Source organism: Nicotiana attenuata, chromosome 1, assembly GCF_001879085.1.
Source record: "Nicotiana attenuata strain UT chromosome 1, NIATTr2, whole genome shotgun sequence".
NCBI lineage: Eukaryota > Viridiplantae > Streptophyta > Magnoliopsida > Solanales > Solanaceae > Nicotiana > Nicotiana attenuata.
Genome location: NC_031989.1, coordinates 33,047,059 through 33,068,237, shown reverse-complemented (window position 1 = coordinate 33,068,237; position 21,179 = coordinate 33,047,059). Strand labels below are relative to the sequence as shown.

The 21,179-nt window shown below is 36.4% G+C and overlaps 4 protein-coding genes across 5 annotated transcripts; 2 read left to right on the top strand and 2 right to left on the bottom strand.

The window, feature by feature from the left end:
* LOC109234715 lies at positions 414–1,194 on the top strand. The gene is made up of 2 exons (XM_019400781.1): positions 414–632; positions 757–1,194. The coding sequence occupies exons 1-2, from the start codon at positions 414–416 to the stop codon at positions 1,192–1,194; spliced, it is 657 nt and encodes a 218-aa protein (XP_019256326.1).
* LOC109234707 (uncharacterized mitochondrial protein AtMg00810-like) lies at positions 7,324–8,443 on the bottom strand. The gene is made up of 3 exons (XM_019400775.1): positions 8,394–8,443; positions 8,081–8,201; positions 7,324–7,947 (listed from the first exon to the last, which is right to left on the bottom strand). The coding sequence occupies exons 1-3, from the start codon at positions 8,441–8,443 to the stop codon at positions 7,324–7,326; spliced, it is 795 nt and encodes a 264-aa protein (XP_019256320.1).
* Positions 8,599–11,768, bottom strand: LOC109234701. Its single transcript, XM_019400768.1, has 3 exons — positions 11,666–11,768; positions 10,070–11,569; positions 8,599–9,638 (listed from the first exon to the last, which is right to left on the bottom strand). The coding sequence occupies exons 1-3, from the start codon at positions 11,766–11,768 to the stop codon at positions 8,599–8,601; spliced, it is 2,643 nt and encodes an 880-aa protein (XP_019256313.1).
* Positions 15,312–20,138, top strand: LOC109224203 (protoporphyrinogen oxidase, chloroplastic). 2 transcript variants are annotated; one of them, XM_019388791.1, is made up of 8 exons: positions 15,325–16,100; positions 16,407–16,491; positions 16,658–16,805; positions 16,919–16,999; positions 17,766–17,937; positions 18,476–18,635; positions 18,909–19,012; positions 19,574–20,138. In XM_019388791.1, the coding sequence occupies exons 1-8, from the start codon at positions 15,489–15,491 to the stop codon at positions 19,871–19,873; spliced, it is 1,662 nt and encodes a 553-aa protein (XP_019244336.1). In that variant the 5' UTR covers positions 15,325–15,488; the 3' UTR covers positions 19,874–20,138. The 2 variants fall into 2 exon arrangements, with proteins under 2 accessions (XP_019244342.1, XP_019244336.1); XM_019388797.1 differs by lacking the exons at positions 18,909–19,012; positions 19,574–20,138 and adding an exon at positions 18,764–18,902 and having other exon boundaries at positions 15,312–16,100.

The window sequence follows — 21,179 nt, the reverse complement described above, 5'->3', positions numbered from 1 at the left end:
CAATACTCTTTTTCTCTCATACTCTCTTGTTCATCAGTTTATTTCATAATTATACTGTCACTCACTCAGTTTGAGGGCGACCTAATACGAGGGCTGAATTGCATTTCGATACTAGTTTGCTTTACTTTGTTGTTTATTTCTACTATTAATCATCGCATTTATTAATTTTTGGTGCTAGGTGAAATTACATATCCTTGAGCCACTTATAAGTTTAATTATTATCCGATTTTAAGGGTAAATGTCCAGTTTTGTAAGCTTTTATCAATTGCCCATTACGTGTTTATTTATCGTCACTACAATTTTATTCACATATCACTAATTACTTACTGAGTCATACTATAAAAGTTCGAGAGAGGATAGTGGATATGAGAGTGAGAAGAAGTGTATCTATTTTCGAGAACCAACTCGAATTTATGCCGGGACAGTCAACTATAGAAGCCATTCACCTTGTGAGGAGATTGGTGGATCAGTATAAGGAGAGGAAAAAGGACTTGCATGTGGTGTTTATTGACCTAGAGAAAGCCTATGACAAAATCCCGAGGGAGGTTCTGTGGAGATGTTTGGAGGTTAGCAGTGTTCAGATAGCGTACATTAGGGTGAATAAGGACATGTACGAGGGAGCTAAGACTCCGGTGAGTATTGCGCGGGGAAACTCAAAACATTTCCCAGTGGAGATGGGGTTACATAAGGCATCGGCTTTTAGCCCCTTTTTTTGCCCAAGCGTTGAATGTGCTGACTTGACACATACAAGGGAAGGTGCCATGGTGTATGCTATTGGATGATGACATAGTACTGATTGACGAGGCGCAAGACGGAGTTAGTACTAGGTTGGAAGTTTGGAGACAGGCGCTGGAGTCTAAAGGTTTCAAGTTGAATCAGTCGAAAACAGAGTACTTGGAGTGCAAGTTCAGCAATGGGATGCATGAAGCAAAAGTAGAAGTGAAGACTAATACTCAAGTCATCCCCAAAAGAGATAGTTTCAAGAATCTTGGGTCTATAATCCAAGGCAATAAGGAGATTGACGAGGATGTTACTCATCGTATTGGAGCGGGGTGGATGAGATGGAGGCTCGATTCTGGGGTTTTGTGTGATAAGAATATGCCACCAAGACTTAAAGGTAAGTTCTATAAAGTGGTGGGTAGACTGACAATGCTGTATGGGGCTGAGTGTTGGCCCGTCAAGACAATAAAGTAGCTGTAATGATGACGTTGAAATGAATGTGTGGTCATATCAAGAAAGACAACACTACTAGAAATTCAGCAAAAACTGACCGCGGCTGACCGACCGACTTTGGTCGGTTTTTCAAAATATTTTATTTTTCAATTTTTTTTTACGAAACCGACCAACTTCGGTGGTTTTTAAGGGAAAAAATGTGGGAAAATATTTTCGCATCCCCCTAAATTTATTTTTCAAGAAACCGACCAACTTTGATCGATTTTTCATTTAAAATAAATTAAAATTAATATTCAAAAAAAATTGGCCGGTTATTTCGGTCGGTAAGTTTATAAAACCAACTGATTTTGATCGATAATTTTATTTTTTAAATAAAAGCGACCAAAATAGATCTGTTGTTTTCGCGCGAAAATACAATTAAAAAGTATAAATAAAATCTTAAACCAAAATGCAACAATGATCTAGTGGTAGAATAGTAACCTGCCACAGTATAGACCAGGTTTGATTCTCAGACAGTGCAATTTTAAATTATATAATTAAAAATACCGACCAGTTTCAGTCGTTTTTTCGGCTGATTTTTTCTTTTTTGGGTCGTTTGTGAAATTTAATTGACCGACCGAAATCAGTCAAAAACTACCGACCGAAGTCGGTTGGTTGGCTCTACCGACCACACGATTACCGACCGCCATGAATCGGTCGTTTTTCGATCGATTTTTTCCAATTACTGACCAACATCGGTCGGTTTTCCCTCTATTTTTAGTAGTACAAGATTAGGAATGAAGATATTAGGAACGAGGTGAGAGTGGCCTTTCTGGAGGACAAGTTGGGGGAATCAAGGCTGATATAGTTCGGACATGTGAAGATGAGAGACATCGATGCCCCAGTTAAAAGGTGTGAGAGGTTAACCATTGTTGATACCCAATTTTGCCCTCATATTTTCTCAAATAGTATATATACTATCAAAACATCAATTTGCATCATCATTTAGTTTACAAACCTATACAAACATTTTCTATAATTTTCCCATATTTTTTAGAGCTTTAAAATTAATTTTTTTATATTTAAATATCCAGTAATTATCCTTTAAATTATTTTGTGATAACTTAGTTTCCTAAAATAATTATTTTGCACCTATAATATATGTTTCAAATATTTTTATTCTATTTCTATAATTGCATCAGCATTTTTTAAGCTATTTATCTAATTTCAACAATCGCCTATATTCATACATAAAGGCTCTTTATTCTATATTATTAGCAAATTTATATTTTTATAATACAAAGTCATTATTTTAAGTATGTCAGTGCATAAATGTATTTTCACTCATTTATTAAGCATTTTTATAAATTATTTTGATAATTTTTGGGGTATTTAGATAGTAGCCTAACTTCTTACCTATTTTCGAACCTAAACTACCCAGACCTCAGCCCAATTACCCCAAACCTTAGCCCAATTACCCCAAGCCCAAATCTAGACAACCCCTAATTCCCAACCCAGTCCAAAACCCGACCCCAACTCTTCTCAAATCCCAACCGTTGATCAAAAGTGATCAACGACTCACAAAATTTCCCCACCTCTCCTTATATCCCTACCCCAAAACCCTAGGGACCATTTTCCTTTCCAGCCGCCCTTACACGCTCTCTTCATTCCGTCAAACCCTAGCCGCCGTAACCCCTAACCCTCTCCGATTCCGGCTCAAACATGGAATCAATCCATGATTCAATTACCTATTTCGTGATACTCTATCATTATACGCTTGTTTATGGTATCACTTAGTTCTTGCCCTATTTTTGGCAAGTACTACTTCTCAAGAACAGGCTGAGTTACTTTGATTCTGTGAAGATCTGGACGATCTTTCATCTCTATACATGTTATATTGAATGGTTCTTGCATTTTGGTCCGATTCAAGTCGCCAATCTCAACTAGGGTTTGAGATTTTCCCTTATTCTTTACTGATTTTCGATTGATATTCTTCCCTTTCTTGTGTTTGACTGATATTTTCCTTATTTTGTTTAACCCACTATATTTCCCTATTTTTTATTTTTTGTTTGCCCTAAGACTGACTCTAATTGATTTTCATATGCTATTTTTCCTTATTCTCTATTCAGCCTATTCCCCTTATTTTGAGTGCTATTTGATTCTTGCATGTTATTTTTTCTTATTCTTTGTTTAATTTACTGAACTTCCTTATTCTATGTGCTATTTTTCCTAAAATTGATTCTAATTGATTCTGGCATATTTTTTCTTATTCTGTGTTTAATTGTTACCGTGTTTCCTATTTTATGTATGAAATATGCTACTATATAAACCCCTCTCATGAATTCCCCTTAACAAGATTTGAATCTTCGAATCCTTGCTATTGTTTTCACTACTCTACTCTCTTACTCACTCACTGGCACACTCGAACACTCTCTAAATTGTTGAACAACCTCCTCCGGTGCAAGCACTTCTTGAAGCCCATTCTCGAGGCTCTTGTGAACTCTGAAGCATCGGGGATTTGGGGTTTTCGCTATTACATTCTTCACTCTTTTGATTTTGCTACTGGTTAGTGTTTAAACCCTTAAAATGCTTAATTTCTTTCCTTCTTTCTGCATACGTATTTGAACTTGTATGAGCATGATTCAATTATGATAATGTTCAATTTCAATGTCTTTCTGTGTTAGTTGCACGCATGAAAGTAGCCTATTGTTTGTGTTATGCTTCACCATGACCTGCACTGTGTGATCTCTTATCTCCTGAGATTGGTTCTGTACCCCGTAACATCTTAACCTGTTTAATTTTGGACTTCAATTGCAGTCCACTCCAATATGAGTCTGACTATTGTGGTTAAGTTGCCAATTTCTGCATATTATGTTTTGATATTGCCCTAACTCTATGGAAACCCTTTTTTTTCTCGAATGATCCCTTTTTGGTACTAAGTCATGTGTATATTGGAATGCTCTTTAATACTGCCCTAAAGTCTGTTTTTATACTTGTTTCATACTATCCTGGATTTCTAAAAGACAAACACTCTATTTTCTAGGACTCTTATGCTAACATGTTTTCCAGTATACCTTGATTCATCTGTTGTTCTCCCCTTTCTGTGGTTATCAACATGTTATCCCTACATTGTGTTCAAGTGTTGATTAATATGGTATTAGGTTAGACTTAACTTACTTTAGACCTTTAGATGTCCACTTGTGCAACCTATGTATGCTTGCAAACTTGTTTCTTCTCCTAATTCCTATGATGTTTGTTTAGTGATATTTCACTATGTGAACCTTGCTAAACTTACTGGCTTGCTTGACCATTGTGTTCTATGCTCAATTCAGTAATCTCTATCTACCCTTCTTGCCGATTATCTTGACATTCTAAATTCCTATTCTTAGCCGGCTGAAAGCCAAGGCTATCTAGGTTCTATTGTTGGCCTCCCTACTGTGAGCACTGCTTGGGGTCCAATTGAGGCCCTTGTGAACTCTGACACACTAGGGGCTATGTTCTAGTCATTTTCTCAACCTCCAAAACTGTCCCTAATACTCTATTTCCCTATCATGTATTGTGTTTTATACTGGTTGTTCCAAGTGGTGCAACACTTGGTGCTGTGGTTCATTAAAAGGGGTCTGGACTTCCCTATGGGTCTGTGATCGTGTGATTCTTTGTTGAAGGCTTAAGTACACTATGTCAGAAGTATTGAAGGCCCAGCAAGGCTGGGTATTTAGTTGTTTTATTTGGGGCTTGCTATAGGCCTGTTTATTATAATGTAATATTACTACTTTACTTATTAACTTGGGTCTGTAATAATATCTTCGTATAAACGATTGCGGTGTTAGTAATAGGGGAACAGGTAGATTCTAATATTAATATGCAAGGTAGAAAACATGCACATAGGATTTATGTGATTTACTTGACTTGCTGTATATGCCGTTTAACTTCCACTAGTAGAAACCATGCCTTTAGGAAACTCACACACACATAACTTGTCCACCATCAAAGCATGGGTGCAAACACTCTATTTATTCTACTGTTATGTGCTACTAGACAACATGCAGGAAATAAATTCCAATGAACTTTCTTTTGATTTGTATGACTATAGTATATTCATTAGATACCATGCCTATATGATCTCACTAGTTTATGTTCGATTGATTTTCACCTAGAAATCATGTCTATAGGACCTTAATTAATCAATCATCTACTGCTATGGTTATCATATTGCTCTGCCTAGATAACATGTTAATAAATGTAATGGGTTATAAAATCAAAATTCGATTTGTCAATTGCTAGGGATCCTACCTATAGGATACTGTCACTCGCTTAACATTGTTTATCCCCTTGTCAAGGCTGGGTTCCCAGAATTATCTCCATTTATTTAACTATGTCACTATTAGATATCATGCCCATAGGACAATGTCACTTTTCTACAAACTGGTATTTAAAACCACGATTAACGGCAAATGGTCTACTGCCTCCTCGTCTAAGCCACTAAAGGCAGTAATGTTATATTTGTGCATTTGAATCCAAGGTCACCTAGAAATCATGTCTATAAGGATTTAAGTTCATTATTTTTTAACTGCCTAACATGAAAATCTGTTTTTCGCGTGCATTTGTTGTTTAATTGTGGAGGTTAATTTGAGCCTTTGATTGCTTCGTACGTGAAGTCCAATATGTTTTGTATGTCGCCTAGTTTTTGACATTTTCTGAGTAGCCTAAGTAAAGTTTAGAACCACCCAAAATAGAGGTCCAACGCCTCCTGGACCATAGGCATGGGATGTATAGTGCACGCATAAGGTACGACTTATAATTGAACTAGTGCGCTTTAGGTAACAACTTAAAGATAGTAATCGTGTAGCAGGAGATGATAGTCTGTGCCCGCTGAATAATATGAGTAACACCCCATTTCGAGGGAGTTACGAAGTATTATTTATGTTGCACGGGGTGATCCTTTAGGCTAAAAAACTTAGGACCCCCAATCTTATTTCCCTTTTACCCTATCAAGTGTTTGTATTCATTTACTCAAAATCTTTTATAATAATAAAATTTCCAAACTTTGTGCTCTCTCTCTCTCTATTTATTTGACTAATCCATAAAATTCAAGTTCGGCCGGACCCACAGTTGTGGACCTCGAAGAGTGCCTAACACCTTCTCTTCAAGGTAATTTCGAGCCCTTACCCGATCTTTGGTGAGGCAAACTAGTTAAACCTGAGTCATTGCAAATAGGTGTCATAACGCACCTTAAAAATTGTTAGGTGGCGACTCTTCTCTTTTTAACCCTTCCTTAAAAAGAGTTGTCACATGACGAAACCCGCTCTCGCGAGAAAACGGGACGCGACAACCATGACGGGTCTGAGAAAGGGTAGTGGTCTGCCAAAGAAGTACTGGGGAGAGGTGATTAGGCATGGCATGTCATTGCTTCAGCTTACCGAGGACATGACCCATGGTAGGAAGGTGTGGAGGTCGAGGACTAGAGTTGAAGGTTGACAGAGAGCAGTGAGTTACTCCTAGATTTATCAGTAGTACTAGTACTATTCTTGTATTTTTCATTCCTGGTTCTTTATTATTATATGTTGTATCATTCGCTTCTATTACCCTATTACATTATTGTTACTATTATTTGTTGCTTTATTTTTACTATTTCTTGAGCCGACTGTCTATCGGAAACAAGTTCTCTCTACCTTTATAAGGTAGGAATAAGGTCTCCATATACACTACCCTTCCAAACTCCACATATGAGATTACACTGGGTTTATCATTGTTGTTGATATCATTAGTTACTTCAGCATTAGAAATTGACTTATCGATTTCCTAATATTCTTATTTTGACTGCCTGCTACCTTATTGGCTAGGCTCCAATAGACAAAGCACAAATGACAATTGCTCTAACTCTACCCAAAGGAACTTTGAATCTTTCACGCATATTGTAGATTACTGGATTGTTTCTGTTAAAATCAAGCCCTAGATCTGCCATGGATAAGCTGTGATCTTCAGCTAAGAAGGAAGAAGAAGATAGAGAGAGAAGGGAGAGATAACCGCTCTCATTTTCTGATTAACTAAAAAAAGAAAATGTACTGTACATATGTATATACTAACTCACTGTAATTCCTACTAATGCACCTTCTAGAACAATACACCATAAATAGCTATAGGTACAACTGAATTAAGCTAACTGAGCTACTAATTTCCACACTCCCCCTCAAGTTGAGGATGGAAAATGTTTTTCATTCCCAACTTGGAAACTAGAAAAGCATTTTGTTGATGTCCCAAAGCTTTTGTCAAGATGTCTGCTGGTTGATCATTGCTCCCTATGTGTTCAGTCTTGATTAGTCCCTCTTGAATTTTTACCCTTATAAAGTGGCAATCAATTTCTATGTGTTTGGTTCTTTCATGATAGCTGGGATTTGCAGCTATCTGTAAGGCAGCTTTGTTATCACAAAACAATTTCATAGGTTCTTTAATGTCAACTGTTAGTTCCTTTAGCAAGCCCCTCAACCATGTCAACTCTGCCACTATATGAGCCATACTCATGTACTCAGCCTCAGCTGAGCTCCTTGAGATAGTAGACTGCTTCTTTGCCTTCCATGAAATAGGAGAATTCCCTAGTTTGACACAAAATCCTGTCACTGATTTCCTGGACATAGGACATGCTTCCCAATCTGAGTCACAATAACCTTGAACCTTTTCTGTACTTTTGCTGGACATTAGAAGTCCCAGTCCTGGTTGATCCTTAATATACTTCACAACATGTAGTGCAGCTTCATAATGAGACTTCTTTGGAGCATGCATAAACTGGCTCAGACTCTGCACAGAATATGCATATGTCAGGTCTTGTGATTGTCAAATATAAAAGTTTTCCAACTAAACTTTGAAAGGTACTTCTGTCTTCCAAAATGCTGTCATCAGTGTTCTCCTTTACAATCTAATCAAACTCTACACTTGTAAGTTTCAAATTCTGTTCCATTGGGGTCTTCTTGGGCTTTGACCCTGAGAGTCTTGCTTCTGAAATCATTTCCAAAGCATATTTCCTTTGGGACATGAAGATGCCTTCTGATGACCTGGCAATTTCAATTCCTAGAAAATATCTCAATTCTCCAAGATCCTTTAGTTTGAAGTTCTGATGTAAAGATGTTTTTATGCTTCAATCTCCTTAAGGTCATTACCTGTAATGAGCAAATCATCTAAATAGACAAGTATGAGAACACATTTTCCATTAGTTGTTTCAGTAAACAAAGAGTAGTCATGCTTACTTTGATGGAAACCAGAGTTTAGAAGGGCTTGTGTCAGTTTCAAATTCCATTACCTAGAGGCTTGTTTCAAGCCATAGAGGGATTTGAGTAGTCTACATACCCTGTGCTACCCCTGGCTACCAAATCCCTGAGGCATAGTCATGTAGACTTCTTCATGTAAGTCACCATTTAGGAATGCATTGTGAACATCTATTTGAAAAAGTGGCTAGTGTTTAAGTGCAACAACTGCAATAACAGTTCTGTTGGCTACAGGAGAGAATGTATCATGAAAGTCAATTCCTTCTTGTTGAGTGTATCCCTTGGCCACTAATCTGGCCTTAAATCTTTCTACTGTGCCATCTGCATTATATTTAATCTTGTAAACCCATTTACACCCTATAGGAACTTTTCCAGGAGGCAAAGTCATAACCTCCCAAGTGTTGTTTTGTTCTAATGCCTCAATCTCAAGTTTCATGGCCTTAATCCACATGCCATCATTGATAGCTTGAGAGAAAGATGTTGGTTTAAGATCAGAAGAAAAAGAAGCTAGGAAGGCCTGAAATGGAGAGGAAAGGTGAGAATAGGAAATGAAATGGTGTATAGGGTAAAGTGATGAAGCAGAAGCAGAAGTAGAAGTAGAAGTAAGGGGAGGATGAATATAATCAGTTAGCCAGATGGGAGGTTTGGAGACCCTAGTTGACTTTCTAATTTGTGAGCTTGGTGCACCAGGAGTGTTAGATGTCAATTCTGAGGGCAAATGAGGAGCAAAGGAAGATGAGTGAGTGGGATCAATAGGGATATCAGCAGGAGGAACAGGAGGAGGATTATGTGAGTCTGTGAAATCATTTGGAAGATCAGGGACAGGAACTTCTGTCTCATTAGTAGTAGAGGATGCTGGTGGTGTATTTGAGGATGGAAATATATCTGAATCAGAGTGATTGGGAATAGGATCAGAAGTCACTAGGAATTTGTGTTTAGGAAGTTTAAGGGGGAACATGTCTTCCTTAAAAACCACATCCCTGCTAATTATGAATTTGTCAGCAGCAATATCGTACACCTTATATCCCTTTTGTGTTGGTGCATAGCCCATAAAGACCCCAGGTGTTGATTTGGGGTTGAACTTATCATGAAAGTCAGTTTTAGTGGCATAGCAAAGACAACCCAAGGTTCTCATGTGAGCAAAAGAAGGTGGTTGCCCATGAAACATCTCATAAGGAGATTTTCCTTGTAGAACAGAACTAGGCAGCCTATTTATGATATATGTTGCTGTTAGGATACAATCACCCCAGAATTTTAAGGGTATGTTTGCTTGGAATCTCAAGGCTCTTCCTATTTCAAGAAGGTGTCTGTGTTTTCTTTCCACAACTCCATTTTGTTGTTGAGTGTGAACACATCTGCTTTGATGAATTATGCCTTTGGACTTGAAAAGATTGAAACAAAGAGAGTTAAAAAATTCATGTCCATTGTCTGATCTGACACATTTGACAATGGTTTTAAATTGATTTTCTATAAGCTGAAGGAAGTCTTTCAAACAACATATACATCACTCTTGAGTCTTAAAAGAAACACCCATGTCATTCTAGTATAGTCATCAACAAGAGTTAGAAAGTATTTGAAGCCATTGTAGGTACACACTCTATAGGGTCCCCAAACATCCATATGAACTAAATCAAAAGAAGAAGTAAATTTAGAAGTACTGATAGGAAATGGTAATCTAACTTGTCTAGAAAGAGGACAAACAGGACAGTTACAAACAGATGACTTAGACAAGTACTTATTTATCTCATATATAGTCTGTAAGACTGCCATAGGGGCATGTCCCAATCTTTGATGCCATAAGGAGCTTGAACTTGGTTGATGAGAAACTGTCATGCATTTGGAGGAGGAAGAAGCAGTAGCAGGTTCTGAAGGATTAAAGATGTAAAGACCTCCTTTGAGTCTACCAATCCCCTTCACCTTGCCACTGTAAAGGTCCTGAAAGATGCAAAAATCAGGATAAAAATGGACAGCACTATTTAACTCTTTAGTGTATTTGGATATAGATAACAAGTTGTACTTGAATTCAGGGACATAGAGAACATTATGAATGGTTTCTGAGTTAAACAAGTTGCAGGAACCAGTGTGGGTGATTTTGGTGCTATTACCATTTGGTAGGTGAACTGAGGGTGTCTTAGGTTTAGGCATTTGGATAACTTTTGACAAGATATTCAAGGATGATACTATATGATTTGAGGCACCAGAATCAATAATCCAACAGCTATGTTCAGTTGGTGACTTACCTGCCATGTTGGCAACTTCTGTTGGATCAGGTTCCTTGCTCAATAGTTTTAGGATCTGCTGATATTGCTCTGGAGTGAATCCTTGCACAGTTGGAACAGATGGAATATTTTGCACTGCATATGCCTTTCCTGCACTTTGACCATCATCACTTGCATTCACATTATGAGCCATAGGTCCATTGTTGTCATGTATTCCTCTTCTTTTACTGTTGTTGAACTTAAAGCCTAGTGGATATCCACTGAGTTTATAACAATTGTCCCTTGTATGCCCCTTTATCTTGCAGTAATCACATGCCAAAATAGTGTTCCTTCTAGGTCTCATATTAGAAGCATTTGCTGTCACTAGTGCACTACTCTCCATCCCTAAAGGTGCACCTCCTAAAATTCCATTCTGTGCAGTAGAACCAACACTCATCCTTTGACTTTCCTCTTGAACAATCATAGAGTATGCATGGTCCAGTGTTGGTGTAGGGTGCATCATCAGGATTTGGCTCCTTTGTGGTGCATAAGTCTCATTCAACCCCATTAAAAACTTCATAAATTTCTGCTGGTGCAAAAACACTACAGACTCTCTGGATTTCTCACAGTCACACCTAGGAAATGGGATAATTGATTCAAACTCATCCCATAGGTCATTCAGTCTAGAAAAATATACAGACACACTAGAGATTCCTTGTGTCAAGGAGCTTATTTCCTTATTCATGTGATAGATTTTTGTAGCATTTACTTTATCAAACCTATCCTTCATAGATTTCCATACCTTTTGTGCATCTGAGGAATACACAATTCCTCTCCTTAGTTCTGGCACCACTGAGCTTCTAATCCATGACTGTACTATTGCATTGCATCTTTCCCATTGCCTTAGCCTAAAGTTATCTTTTTCATACTGAGCCCTAGTGCAGGTTCCGTCTATAAAACCTAGTTTATTCTTTACCAAAAGTGACATTGTCATAGATTTACTCTATTCCGAATAGTTTTCTATTCCAATTAGTAATTCTGGTACAAGTGAGATACCTGGTGTATCTGAAGGATGTACATACAGCGGATCATTGCAATCAATTGTTTGAATGTTTGCATGTGATGATTCAGCAGTTGTACCAGTAGCATCAATCGCCATTTTAGCAGAAAATTGAACAATTTCTGAGAATTTCTTACTCGAAAAACGAATTTTAGGAAAACAGTTGAAGAAGAGAAGAAACAGAGGTTTTAGAAGAAATGATGAGATGCTGGAGCTCGAGAATCAGAATCGCTTGGAGCCGGGCTCTGATACCATGTTAAAATCAAGCCCTAGATCTGCCATGGATAAGCTGTGAGCTTCAGCTAAGAAGGAAGAAGAAGAGAGAGAGAGAGAAAGGAAAGATAACCGCTCTCATTTTCTGATTAACTAAAAAAAGAAAATGTACTGTACATATGTATATACTAACTCGCTCTAATTCCTACTAATGCACCTTCTAGAACAATACACCATAAATAGCTATAGGTACAGCTGAATTAAGCTAACTGAGCTACTAATTTCCACAGTTTCATTATCACACTGGGTTATGCAAGTTTTTGGTTATTAAAAAGGATTTTTTCATTCATATACACTATTTGAAACTTTATTACCCTTAATGTCCATGTTTAGTTAATTACCCGGCATAAATAAGTTTTGCTTACAAAATATATACAATGCACCTTAAAGGCTCCCAAATCCTTATTTGTGCCTTCAATCAAGGGATTTAGTTACACCTCCTTTTTTTTTTTCTCTTCTTCTCTTTTAATATCTTTTGAAAAATACAAAATGTTTTTCCGTAACAAAATTTCCACCGGTTCATTTCCTTTTAGCATTGCAGTTACTTGACACGTTGGCGATCCTTGAACGAGTTGTATATTGTGAGATTCAATTTTGGAAAACGGTGTTTTTTTTATAATGAGAACTACAAAGAAAAGCTATTTCATAAAACACGTTATTTATCTGGGGAACTTTTAAAGAACCAAGAATTTGCACATTGATACATTAAAAACTGAATGTAATCAGAAAAATATGTTACAGGTTACAAGTAACCCCTCACACCCCTTTCCTTTTTTCAAGACTGGTGATGAAAGGATAATGACCAATCAGAACACAAAGAAAATAGATTAACTAACTAATTGGCAGTTCAGATACAGACTGGGCGGTATTCTTGTCACCACCTTCTACCTCAAACCAGAAGAAGAGTGACGTACGAGTATAAACCACTCGTACTCGTTGCAATAAAAAGTATCATATTAAAATGAAAAGACAAATGGAAAAAGTTTATGTTAATAGTTTTGACAGAATAGAATTATTTATGATGTGAAGTAGCACGAACAACTTATCTATAAATTATCTACAGCTTTCACACATTATTTCTACCCAGTTAAATACAATTACAATAACATACAAATTTTATACAAAATTTTAACAATATGTCTTTTGTATATTTTGTATATGATTTATACATAGTAAAAATAAATTTCATACAACTAATTATATATTATACAACTTATCTACAATCACGTTATCATACAACTTAAATATAATTTTATACAATATTGTTCAACTTTCAACAATAATTAAATAATATATATATATATATATAATATATATATATATATATATATATATATATATATATATATATATATAAACAACATAATATAATTTTTCTACAGTTTTTCTACAATTTCGTAGATATAATGTATATCATGTCTTCTTCTTCGAGTTTCAATCTGAAATTCAGCCAAAATCAAGTCTAATCTTCACCAAAACACCCTCAAAATTGAGATATAAACTCCAAACCATATACCAAATTGTTTGCAACAACACCCAATCCAAACAAGTAATGATTTTTGAAAACCCAAATTCGAATTCAAAGCTTCAAAGCTTTTTAATGGCTGTCTATGGTGGAATTGCTGCTCTCTTTTCCTTTGCTTTACATTACTGAAATTAGGGATTGAGAGATAGAGAGAGACGTAGAGAGAATTCCCAATTCTTTGCAATAACATCCAATTCAAACAAATAATATTTTTTGAAAACTCAAATTCGAATTCAAAGCTTTTTAATTGTTGTCAATGGTGGAATTGCTGCTCTCTTGTGCAAGATACATGGGCGAGGGGGTGGGATGTGGAGAGAGAAACGTGGGGAGAGTGGATGATACGGTAGAGTGATTTTAGGACACTAATTATTATCATTAATTCCCTTAAAATGTACATAAATGGTAATTGGGTATATAATATGTAATTATAGTAAAACTTGAGTAGGGTGGGTAATATAGTTTCATATAGTGTATAGGAATGTAAAAATTCCTATTAAAAATAGCTTTTTGGGTTTTAACTTTGAATTTTCGGGTCAAATTAATAACTAATAGTAGCTTGTTCAGCCAAGCTTCTAAAATCAGGTTATTTTGAAAAGTATCTTTTTCAAAAAACAAAATTTATTGAAATAATTTATGTTTGGCTAACTAATTTAAAATGTATTTTTGAACAACAATTTGCATTTGAACCAAGCTTTTAAAAGTGATTCTAATAGCCTGTTTGACCAAGCTTTCAAAGGTTAAAAGTATTTTTTGTTAGATGAAAAAGTACTTTTTTGAAAATTTGATGTGTGTTGGTTAAGATGGAGAAGTGTTTTTGAGCAGTTGTATAAGTAATTTTTCTGCTTTTGGGAAAAAGCTACAAATTCTAGCTTCTTCGAAGATGCAGAAGCGAAAAATTATTTTTTTTATGATAAAAGTATTCTTACAATAAATTTATATTTTTCAAGTTGTCCTTCATTTATTTTGCTTTTTTTTATTATATTTCTATCGTATTTTTATTCTCCTTTTCCTATTCTTCTTTGAAATAATCTCTATACTATAAATAGATTTCTTTTTTCATATATGATTAATGAAGTAGGTTCCAGCACGGTGTAGAACTTAAAGAAAACACCAACCTCGCTATATAACGTATTAATGCATACTGAATGATTATATTTTGATATATTAAATTGTTATATAAACTAGGTAATACTAGATACCTAATGTTTTTGCTTTGGATAACTATATTTTAAATTAATTAAAAATTTAATATATATTTTTACTTTATGTTTAATATTCTAATTAAGTAAGAAGAAAATTTAACTTTTAATAATAAATATGTAATTTAATTTCTCTCTTTTAAATAATATACTAATTGTGAACTCAACATTTACTGTCATTTTTTTTTTTTTTTGTAATTTGACATTCAATAGTAACTTTTTAAAAAGATTAGCCAAACACAATTTACTTATCAAATATTATAACAAGTACTTTTTAAATAAATTGTTCAAATACAAACTGTAACTTTCAAAAGTATTTTTTTGGAAAGCACTTTTAAGCAAAAACACTATCAAAATAGGTAATTTTTAGCAGCTCGGACAAATGGGTTCTAAATGTATTTTTCTCAAAAGTGCTTTTCAAAAAGTATTTTTGAAAAGAAATTAATTTTAATGCTTCTCGAAAATATGCTTATGATGAAAAGTAAAAAGTAAACAAAAAATAAATTAATTTCGCCAAAAAGAGGAACTTGGGTATAACTTTGTTTTCGGAAACAAACACTATTAAAATCAAATTTTAAATCCCCATGGAAAAAACAAACCAAACAGTGAACTTATCCGGTAGAATCACCCCTTATCTCACCAGTCACCAGCATTAATTCCTAACCAAATGATGTGAAGTCATTAGAAAAAAGTGACGGCTGAGATTGTGTGAGCGCACACATCCAAAAATTCTACCAACCGGAAAGATAACGCTAGACGAAAGGTGATATTTTTCCGGATAGTCCAGCTGAAACTGAAGCGCGGTCTACAAGTCAGGCAGTCATGACAACAACTCCCGTCGCCAATCATCCTAATATTTTCACTCACCGGGCGCCGCCGTCCTCCTCCTCCTCGTCTCCATCGGCATTCTTAACTCGTACGAGTTTCCTCCCTTTCTCTTCCATCTGCAAGCGCAATAGTGTCAATTGCAATGGCTGGAGAACACGATGCTCCGTTGCCAAAGATTACACAGTTCCTTCCTCAGCGGTCGACGGCGGACCCGCCGCGGAGCTGGACTGTGTTATAGTCGGAGCAGGAATTAGTGGCCTCTGCATTGCGCAGGTGATGTCCGCTAATTACCCCAATTTGATGGTAACCGAAGCGAGAGATCGTGCCGGTGGCAACATAACGACAGTGGAAAGAGACGGCTATTTGTGGGAAGAAGGTCCGAACAGTTTCCAACCGTCCGATCCTATGTTGACTATGGCAGTAGATTGTGGATTGAAGGATGATTTGGTGTTGGGAGATCCTAATGCGCCTCGTTTCGTCTTGTGGAAGGGTAAATTAAGGCCCGTACCTTCCAAACTCACTGATCTTCCCTTTTTTGATTTGATGAGTATTCCTGGCAAGCTGAGAGCTGGTTTTGGTGCCATTGGCCTCCGCCCTTCACCTCCAGTTTGTACTCTTCTAACTTTAATGCATTTATTTTGATTCTGTTGACACAAAAAATAAAAATATAAAAATTGCAAATTAAAGAGAGATTGTAAAATTCAACAGTTTAACCTCACAGTGTAACGATAGTGTTAAACCATCAGTGTAATTTAACCTGTTATACATTTATTTTACGTTACTAATTAATGCTATGCTGATAGAGGTATATGCAATTACCTCTTAAATAACCTGATTGTGTAAATAATTTTTGCACTTTTTTGATAATCTGTGCCTTTTCCCTCACTTAGCATGTTTTGGCAAAGATGACAGGGTCATGAGGAATCAGTTGAGCAGTTCGTGCGTCGTAATCTTGGTGGTGAAGTCTTTGAACGCTTGATAGAACCATTTTGTTCTGGTACCTGCCTATTCGGAACTACTGCCTTTATGGAATTTGTTCACTTTCTTAAATACCGTTTGCTATAGAGATTCATATCGTGCGAATTAGAACTACATATATATATGTAGTTCTGTTACCTGCCTATTTTCAATCGATTTTATTTGATAGTCCTCGTTTTGTATAGGTGTTTATGCTGGTGATCCCTCAAAACTGAGTATGAAAGCAGCATTTGGGAAAGTTTGGAAGTTGGAACAAACTGGTGGTAGCATTATTGGAGGAACCTTTAAAGCAATAAAGGAGAGATCCAGTACACCTAAAGCGCCTCGTGATCTGTAATGGACTTGATTTAAAGCCTTTGTGCTTTTTCTTTCCAGGCCTTGTGCTTTTTCTGTTAAGAATATATGTATTGAGAGAGAGTAGGCTGACTTGAGTAATCATTCTACAGGCGTTTACCAAAACCAAAAGGACAGACAGTTGGATCATTCAGGAAGGGTCTGAGAATGCTGCCGGATGCAATCAGTGCAAGGTGCCCTTCTCCTTTCCCAGTTCAATGTCTCCACCCCACTCCCACCCCCAGTATAAAATTTCAGGGGGAAAGAAGAGAAGAAAAATATCAAAATTTAAGGACTAGTTAAAGCTCAGTTTTGGCATTTTTTCGGCCTAAGTGCAATGTTATCAAAAGCGAAAAGCGCAAAAAAGCTCTAAAGTCTATTAGGGCTTTAAGCGCAAAGCGCAAATAAAGCGTGGGCTTTAATGAAGAAAGGCTCAAATGAAAAGAAAAGAAAACTACAAATATGTATGTATAGTCCAAGACTAATATCTATAAGTATGAATACCAAATATATGGACAAAGACATTGAAGAAACTTTATTATAAAGTGAAATATCAATTGTTTAGCATCGCCTCTTCAGGATTACGCTTATTGGCAAGGAAAAGTATGCTTTTAGAGCCTTGATGACAACGCTGAAGCGCCCGCTAAGCGAGGCAAAGCGCTCAACATGTTTTGAGCCTCGCTTCAGGGCTTAAGCGCGCCTTTGATAACACTGCCTAAGTGTGTTCTTTGGTGCTCTTGTTCAAGCAGTTCTCTAGTATTTTTACCTTGGCTCCACCCCACTCCCACCCCCAGTATAAACGTTTAGGCGGGAAAAAGAAAGAGAAGAAAATTATCAAAAGTTAAGAAACCTATGTTTTGGCTTTTTTCTGCTAGGTGTGCTCTTTGGTGCTCTTGTTCAAGCAGTTCTCTAGTATTTTTACCTTGGAAATGCTAATAAGTTGTCGCCGTGTTTCCTTAGATTGGGAAGCAAATTAAAACTATCATGGAAGCTTTCTAGCATTACAAAGTTAGAAAAAGGAGGATATCGCTTGACATACGAGACACCAGAAGGAGTAGTTTCTCTTCAAAGTCGAAGCATTGTCATGACTGTGCCATCCTATGTAGCAAGCAACATATTACGTCCTCTTTCGGTGTGTTTCCATTACTGTTTGCTCCAAAGTCGTTATTGCTATTGTTCATTTGGCACTCTAATATAGAAACTTGGATAAAAAAGGGGATCCTTTAATTTTTCTTTTTCTTTTGGACTAGGAAAAGCGGCTCAAACACATGTATAACAGTCATATACTATGTATAATATGTGTATGCAATATAATGTGCAGAGAAAGACTTATCGGAGAGAAGAGAATTAAAAAAAAAAAAGAACATTTGCGTCGCACGGAGAATTAACATGTACATGCTTAATGAGGTCAAGAGCGCAACCGTACCCCACCCCTCATGAAAGATTGAACCTGTATCTCATGTTATTGTGAGTTTTTTTCATATATAAATTTATGAGCAATTTTCTTTAAATGCTTTGACCTTGGATTTTTCGAAGGTTACTACTTCTGATAATTGCTTTGCAAGAAATGCGGCTCACTTAAAATGGGAAACGTTTATCTATAGGTTGTGGTTCAGCTTCTTCTGTTTCTTGCTAAAGCAAAATGTCTCCTAAACTTATATTAAACTCAGGTTGCCGCAGCAGATGCACTTTCAAATTTCTACTATCCCCCAGTTGGAGCAGTCACAATTTCATATCCTCAAGAAGCTATTCGTGATGAACGTCTGGTTGATGGTGAACTAAAGGGATTTGGGCAGTTGCATCCACGTACACAGGGAGTGGAAACACTAGGTAGCTTTCTGTTTGAAGGATTCACTCTAATTTTAACTTCAAGAATCCATATTGAAGATGGAAAACTTTTATTACGACAATTGCAAGATGCAACTCACTGAAGTAGCATTCCTCTATCGCATCTGCAGGAATAATATATAGCGTATCAGTCTTCCCTGACCATCATTACCTAGAAATTTTGACAGTACCATGCAAATCGAAGATGAATGAGTTCAGAACAATAACATCAGGATGTGATTCATCTTAAATATAATACTTGCGTTTCATATGCAGGAACGATATATAGTTCATCACTCTTCCCTAACCGTGCCCCAAAAGGTCGGGTGTTACTCTTGAACTACATTGGAGGAGCAAAAAATCCTGAAATTTTGTCTAAGGTAAGGCATTTAAATTGAGCGCAACTTCAAGTCCTGCCGGTATTGATTTATCATAATGAATATTCATGGGCTGGCCAGTTGGGGCATCGCTTGAAGGTTCCTATGGTAACAAACAGAAAACTGAGAATGACCTTATGACCTTATCCCCTGATTTCTTTTGGTTGCAAATACGTTAACCTTGCAGTGATGAGGAAAATGTTTTCAGTGTTATTTTCTCTAGATTAATGCCGTAGTTGGTTTGGATTACAAAACCGTTTAGGCTTATATAACTAAGTGATTAGAGTCTCCAGGTTTTTGATCTAGGTGTAAGAGCAAAATGTGTGATATTTTAAAAAAACAGTCAAGTGATTACAAATCCTCAGAATAGTTTCACCATAAAGAACTAAAGAGCTAAGAAGATTGTGGTTTCTCTTTCCTCTATGTTCGACTGCATTTTGTGGGTTTTCCATAGCATGACTTTCTTTTATGGTGTACTTGTACGAAAGCATTTCGCGGTTATTCTTTATGCTTCAGGGCCTAGAATAAATTGCTTTGAGATTTGATTCCTCATTCTTCTTGCAGACGGAGAGCCAACTTGTGGAAGTAGTTGATCGTGACCTCAGAAAAATGCTTATAAAACCCAAAGCACAAGATCCCCTTGTTGTGGGTGTGCGAGTATGGCCACAAGCTATCCCACAGTTTTTGGTTGGTCATCTGGATACGCTAAGTACTGCAAAAGCTGCTATGAGTGATAATGGGCTTGAAGGGCTGTTTCTTGGGGGTAATTATGTGTCAGGTGTAGCATTGGGGAGGTGTGTTGAAGGTGCTTATGAAGTTGCATCTGAGGTAACAGGATTTCTGTCTCGGTATGCATACAAATGAAACCTGTCCTGGGGGTACTGCTAGGTCCAAACCTTGTTAGTAATACGATCATGCCTTGGGAATATTGGCATGTGCCTATAAGTTTTGCTCATTAGAGTTATTTTAGCCTTGGTAAATGATTTGTACTTGATATCAGTCGTTTTCTTTGAGATAAAATGTTCCTGTTCAGGAAATATAATGTATATCAATTTTAAACACTTGAATGTTGAATATCATTTTTTCCCCTCAGCTTACCCATAAATGTGAAAGGTCCTTTGCTTCTGCATGGTGAGAGACTGCCGATATATTTTCTCCAACTTCCTATGGTTAAATATGGTTTGCCTTGTCATTCTTTGTTTTCTTTGGGAGATTATTTATTCCACGACCAGAAGTAAGGGATTATACCACATTCAAGGGCATACTTGTGGCAACAAAGACTAACTGTGCAAGGGTAACAGTGAGAGTATATATTTATTACTCACTTCTAATAAAGAGCAAAGTTAAGGGGATTCGATGATTTAGGAGCAAATTAGGCCTTTTCCCTTGAGTTAATAAACAGATGCTATTAAAATTTTACTTCTTTGTATTTAAATTTGATATAGGTAATATGTTCTGTCATACAACATTTATTAGGTGTAATTCAATAGTACTTTTTAAAAAACAGTTTTTTAACATGAAATCAAAAATAGATCACGATTGCTCTTGTATAGATCTAGTCTAGTTAAAATAAATAACTGCATAAGCGTTTGCCCACACTAATCATATAGGCACCCAAAACTCTCCTCCTTTTTCGTCTCCAAACGTCTCCTCCCTCGCTAAATGTTATCAACAATTTATAGTTAATGGGCATTCCAATATTTAGATTAAAGGAAGAGCTGCCTTGATTTGATTTTAAACAGATAAGCATGGAAAGAAAGTTCTTTCTTAAGTTTTGTTGTGCATTGGTCTAATTTGGCGACTTGGTAATAGCTAGATACAGGATCGAGGACGGGGTCGACCATAGCGTAATAGCAAAAAACCCTCTTTAAGGGGAGCGTAGTCGAGGACGGACAACTGGGGTACAAGAGTAACGGTAGGATAGACTTAGGAATGAATACAAGGAATATTCCTTTGGGTATTCCCTATTTTGTATTCATTAGGGTTTCTTGGAAATACCCCCTATAGATAAGAAGAGATAGAGAATAAGAGGGGGATCTTCACTTTCTGAGAAAGACATATTGTAAAAGGTTGACTTGAGAGAATATACAAAAGTTGTCTTGTTCATTGATTATCTTATCCAAGCACATGCTACTTAATCTTTGTTCACAAGATCCAAAGATTCCATAAC